A 5892-nucleotide genomic window follows, 5' to 3' on the forward strand; every position below is an offset into this window, starting at 1 on the left:
AATTTATTTTTTATAAAAAAATATTTTACAAAAATGTTTATTTAAAGAACATATTTGTTATTTACTTACTCATTTATTTTGTATATAAATTTATTTTTATAAAATATTTTATAAAAAATTTAACTTGTAGAACACATTTTTCTGTATGTTTCCGAATTATTTAAACATGTTTGTAAAATCTCCAAAATATACATATTTTTTTTTATAAAAAAAAAAAAAAAAAAAGAAGAAGCTCGCTGCCCGGAAACCTTGGCGGAGTGATACCTCCTCGCCTGCGTCACTGCCTCCTCTCCGTGTTTTTAGGAAACGTGGCCTTACAGCAGCAGGACCTCGTCCATGAATGAGAACCACACAGCCGGGTCCAGATCCTCCTCCTCCTCCTCCTCTGCCCGTCTGCCAGTCCCCCGCCGCCGCCGCCGCCGCTCAAGCCCTGCCCGCGGTCCCGCATAGACAACCCCGTCCCTGAAGAGAACCATGTCCGAGGCAGACCCCGTCCCGGCCGCGGAGGCCCTGAACGTCACCGAGTCCAACGGGACCCAGGTGCTCAACGCCACGGCTAAATTCGTGGCGACTCCCGAGGGCACGGCGCTGGCGTACGGCAGCCTGGTGCTCATGGCGCTGCTGCCCATTTTCTTCGGAGCCCTGCGGTCCGTCACCTGCTCCAAATCCAAGGTAAAGGACACAGACCGCGTAGTTATTAATATTAATATTAACGGTTTACGGTAAAAAGGCTAGCTAGAAGATACGTTGCGTTAGTTACAGGTACGGTAACGACTGTTTACTTCAGGTATAAAAACTAATGCATTTGTGGAAAATGTCGTGGTTTTGGGGTTAAAACACTCGGGAAACGAACACACGTCACCGGGGTGAACGTATTGAAAATATACAGTTATTATAGCCTATGTTTTTGCGATATTTTGCGTAATTTTGCGTAACTTCCGACCGTTAGCTGTAGCGGTTTGCCGTTAGCTTCAGTTGCTAGCTAGCTAGCTGGTAGCTAGCTTTCCCCAGTGTTGTTTTAGCCAGCTAGCGGTTTGCCGAATTAGCTGTTAGCTAAACTGAAAGCTAACGGAAAACCGCTACAGCTAACGGTCGGAAGTTTGGCAAAATTACGCAGAATATCGCAAAATATAGACTCTAGTAGTTGTTTATTTTTAGTACTTTCACACAAGAAACGCGTGTATCGTAACCAACACACTGTTCCCGGTGAAAGTATTAAAAATATACAATTATTTTGGCCTATATTTTGCGAGATTGTCCGTAATTTTGCGTAACTTCCGACCGTTAGCCTCCACCGAGAAGCTAACGTTAGCTTAGCTAACAGCTAATTCGGCTAACAGCCATCTGTCTAAAATATCACTGCTACAGGTAGGTTAATGTTTTATAGTAATAACAATAAAGACGGGTATGGATTTATTGACTTTATTTTGAATGTGCACAAGTAGTAAAGTAGAACTGACGTAACAGCTGTTACTTATTATAACGGTTATTTTTGGGTTATTGGCGTAACATTTATATTAACTTGTCATATTTAAAGTGTCAAAACACGAATATTAATGATTTGTCCGGTAGTGGTCTTGTGGTCCCCCCAGGTGTGTTTACCGGCTGTCATACTAATTGTGTGTGTGTGTGTGTGTGTGTGTGTGTACACGTGTACAAGAGGGATTATTTGCATTATTTTCGGGGGTTTTGCGGACATGCGCAGTTGTGCCGGTTAGCTTTTGGAACAACCACAGCCTCTGCAGGGTGGAGGTGATAGGTGGAAAAAACATTTATTCAAGTGATGTATTTAAAGGGTTTTCTCAATTTTTCTGTGTTTAATCGCCCACTAAAAGTTCTGTTTTTGGCGCCAACAGACTTAGATTATTATTCTAACATTATGGGATGGATCCCTGCAAAGATGGACCTTTTAGTTAAAAAAAGCTGTCTTGGTTCATCTGGAGATATGCTGCTCTATACACGCTAAAAGTAGTGATTATTTACATGGAGTCTGGTGGAGATATGCTGCTCTATACACGCTAAAAGTAGTGATTATTTACATGGAGTCTGGTGGAGATATGCTGCTCTATACATGCTAAATGTAGTGATTATTTACATGGAGTCTGGTGGCACAGAAACAAAATTAAAGTATCAGAAGCAGTCTTTTTTTCCACTGTTCCAACAAGTTGATCGTGTGTCTGACAGCTGATCATAACTGAAGGTTTATTGTGATATAGTTTGACACAAAGTTTAAGGAAAGGCAACGGCAATAAAACCCAGAACACCATCAGCCAGAGGCAGGTATTATCTCAGGTGTTATTGGGGTAAATCCGGCTCCTGATCCTTTTGTTGCACGTCATCCTTCTCCTTTGTTTCTCATCTCTTCTCTTCTCTCTCTCTTCCTCTCTCTCTCTCCCTCTCCTTCCTCTGTCAGCCATTTGTATAATCTTGAGTCATTTGAAGCCTTTCCTCTCAGAATTCAACCAATATAATTTATTTCCTGTTGAGTTGTTTGTAGCGATGGTCAAATGAAGCTTTTACTTCCTGAGCTCACTAGGTGGCGCTCTCTGTTCAAAGAGAGAGGTTTAACCATCCTGTTGTCCTCGGGTCACCCGTGTACAAAAGTTTTCTATATCAGAACTATGACAGAAGAACGTTGGAAAAAGTGACAATGAAAACCTCAACAATATTGGGGAAAAAGCAGCAAAAATAATTTAAAAAAATGACCAAATCACAATTAAAAAATTGTCAAAAGGGACAAAAAATTTGGAATTGAATTGACACAACAATTTTAAATGTCAAAAATGACAAACATTAGAAAAAGCAACAACTGTTAAAACATTTACTAAAACATAAGTTAAAGAATTGTTAAAAGTGACAGAAAAATTTGAATAAAATTGACAAAAACGTCAAAGTGTAGAAAAAGAACAAAATGTTAATTTCAACCCAGAAAAGCCGAAGCTGCAGATCGACGGGAGGACGACGCGAGGGTTAGAGGAACGGCCAATCAGTGTGTTCCACCCTGTTGGACAGAGAGCGCCATCTAGTGGCTCAGCACGCTTCATTTCATCATCACTGGTTTGATTTTTGGGCCCTGCTTCCTGTCCTCTTCTTTCCGATCTGATCCCTCTCTCTCTCCCTGTCTGTGCACATCTGTCTGTCCATCCATCCTGTCTGTCTGTCTGTCTGCTGTAGGAGCTCGGAGAAAATGATTACGATTCTGGTTTCAGAGTGAGTATTGGAGAGCTTAGAGCACCAAATACACACACACAGACACACACTGAGATATGCTGCTCTATACACACTAAAAGTAGTGATTATTTACATGGAGTCTGGTGGAGATATGCTGCTCTATACACGCTAAAAGTAGTGATTATATACATGGAGTCTGGTGGAGATATGCTGCTCTATACACACTAAAAGTAGTGATTATTTACATGGAAATTTGCAGTCTAGTGGAGATGTGCTGGCTGAAAAAAAAGGTTAAAGGAATGGCAATTCGGCGAGCTTTTTACAGAGAGCATCATCTAGTGAGATCTGGAAATAAAGACAGAGGTTCACAAAGCTTCATTGTTAGTCCACAAGCCAACGACGTAGCAGGCAGTGCTGCTACGTCTGTGTTCACAGCACTAGTGACAGTAAACACTTTAACACTGTGTGTTGTGTTCATGATGCAGAATTCACCATCATGATCCAACTGAACAAAGTGCTCTTAGATAGATAGATAGTGTTCCAGCAGCAAAATCATTCACACGGCACAGATTATAAATATAATGAAATACTTGGATCACATATACATGAAATAATAATAGGATAAAATACAATAACAAATATTGGAATATATACAAGTTGAGAATACAAAAATGTGCTTAAAGACTGCTTAAATAGTCTAAAGATGTAGATAAACCTGTTACTGCATTATTGTGGTGTCTCAGATCCAGAGTCCTCCAGGTTCCTTAGTGCTACAACAAGGATCCCTTCCTTCCTTCCTTCCTTCCTTCCTTTTTCCTCATGTTGTTTCACTTCCCTGGCTTCTGAGAGAGGGGGGGACCCCAGAGCAGGGGGAATGAGAAGCAGAGACGTTGGTTTGCACTGAAGTGAAAGCTAGTTTGTGTTTTATTTCAGAATTAAAGTGTGTGTCTAATAACTTACCTCTCTCTCTCTTTCCCTCCCTCCTCCCCCTCCCCTCCCAGAATGCATCAGATATGCCAGAAACGATCACCAGTCGAGACGCGGCGAGGTTTCCCATCATCGCCAGCTGCACTCTGTTCGGGCTCTACCTCTTCTTCAAGGTGACGCGGGGTTTCCTCAGCCCTTCTCCAGGGGCCTTGCTGCAGAGACTCTTCCTGTGGCCTGTGTAGTGTTGTGTATGTGCGTCTGTCTGGCGGTTGATGTGACGAAGGACTGCGGGCCGGAGCGTCGTCAGAATAGAGAGAGATGTGGACATGGAGCCAGCTGTGGCTAGTCAGAGGAAACCAGGGTTCTCATCACTGACTACCTCCACATGCACATAATATTTAGGTTTTATATTCCTCTAAACCGTTTCTACGGCTATGAAAGGGAGGATTCCTCTAATATTCCTCTTTTACATGCAGCCGTGCAACATATATCTTCAAAGCGCTGCAGCGCTGGAAGACTTAGTACTTCATAGTATATTGAAAAAGTCATAGTATAGTATGTCAAAACTCATAGTCTAGTATTTCCAAACCAAATTATGAAAGTCATAAAAACTCATAGTGTGTCAAAACAACTCATAATACAGTCCCAGTATAGTCTGTCGAAAAGGTAAAGAAAGTCATAGTATAATGTTTTAAACAACTCATAAAGTCATGATTTCCCAAAAAATGTAAAAAGTCATTGTATAGTATGTTAAAAAATAAGTCATAGCATAATGTGTCAAAACAACTCATAGACATAGTACAGTATTTCCCTAAAAATGATGAATAAGTTGTAGTATAATGTCAAAAAATCCCAAAAAGTCATAGTATAGTATGACAAAAATAAAAATGTCATAGTGTAATATGTCGAAACAACTCATAAAGTCATAGTATAGTATTTCCCAAAAAATGATGAATAAGTCGTAGTATAGTATGTCACAAAAGTCCTGTTATGGTCAAGCAGCTGCTAGAAGAGCTCGTCTCATATCCCAAAACCTGCCGGTACCCAAGTCCTTATAATGTTACGCAGTTGTAGTACTTCTGGGTACAGCAGTCAGTACTTTTTAGGCTCCGACCGAATGTCCTCCTCAGTATCAAATAAAAACCTCTTTGCGTGAGCAGGAGACGAGTTATAATTAATATAATTAAGTTTGGAGCGTCCCACTCAGATCTGTTTCTGATGCAGGTGTTCTCTCAAGAGTACATCAACCTGCTGCTGTCGGTCTACTTCTTCGGCCTCGGCGTCCTGGCTCTGTCCCACACCATGAGGTAAACACACTGCATGCTGGGAAATATCACACAACAAGGGACAGAAGCCCTGAAAGGCGCCAACGTGAATAGTTGAAGGAAATGTCGGCCGAATACAAACCAAAATGTTATACCACACGTACGAGATATTCTCTCATCCGTAGGAGATTATATCCTAAAGTTCAAGATAATCAGAAATTCTTCACTTTTTACGAGTTAACTGTCTCGTTAATTCAGAAGCTTTGTTTCAACGAGAGAGCTCAATCCTCTGTGTCTCTGAATTTTTGATTTTGTACAATAACAACATATTTATCATGTAAAAATTGGGGCTTTTCCCCCCATTTGAATCTTCAGGCTTCCGTAGTTTTAAGATTGAGGAGGCTGAGCAAAATGAAGCAGGAAGTACAAGAAACGTTCAACTAACGGGTGTGAGCCCACTTTGTTTATTGAGCTTTTTCACAACACAACAAAGACGTAAAGACAGACTCAGAGCAGAGACCCCCCCCCC

General features: G+C 41.0%; 1 protein-coding gene across 2 annotated transcripts; it reads left to right on the forward strand.

Annotated features, from left to right (window-relative positions):
- The first annotated feature begins 245 nt into the window (after window positions 1–245).
- Window positions 246–5691, forward strand: LOC117941511 (minor histocompatibility antigen H13-like). 2 transcript variants are annotated; one of them, XM_034866515.1, is made up of 5 exons: window positions 246–672; window positions 3175–3210; window positions 4173–4271; window positions 5323–5405; window positions 5649–5691. In XM_034866515.1, exons 1-5 carry the CDS (start codon window positions 475–477, stop codon window positions 5662–5664), a joined length of 432 nt encoding a protein of 143 aa, XP_034722406.1. In that variant the 5' UTR covers window positions 246–474; the 3' UTR covers window positions 5665–5691. The 2 variants fall into 2 exon arrangements, with proteins under 2 accessions (XP_034722406.1, XP_034722407.1); XM_034866516.1 differs by lacking the exon at window positions 3175–3210.
- The last annotated feature ends 201 nt before the right edge of the window (window positions 5692–5892 follow it).

The sequence above is a fragment of the Etheostoma cragini genome, unplaced genomic scaffold (genome assembly GCF_013103735.1).
Source record: "Etheostoma cragini isolate CJK2018 unplaced genomic scaffold, CSU_Ecrag_1.0 ScbMSFa_895, whole genome shotgun sequence".
Classification (NCBI taxonomy): Eukaryota; Metazoa; Chordata; class Actinopteri; order Perciformes; family Percidae; genus Etheostoma; species Etheostoma cragini.

Excerpts from the sequence above, each read along its gene's own strand:
- LOC117941511 (XM_034866515.1), top strand. The coding sequence starts at position 475 with ATGTCCGAGGCAGACCCCGTCCCGGCCGCGGAGGCCCTGAACGTCACC. Across the intron at positions 673-3,174 it reads TCACCTGCTCCAAATCCAAG|GAGCTCGGAGAAAATGATTA; the intron begins GTAAAGGACACA and ends TGTCTGCTGTAG. Across the intron at positions 4,272-5,322 it reads GGCTCTACCTCTTCTTCAAG|GTGTTCTCTCAAGAGTACAT; the intron begins GTGACGCGGGGT and ends TTTCTGATGCAG.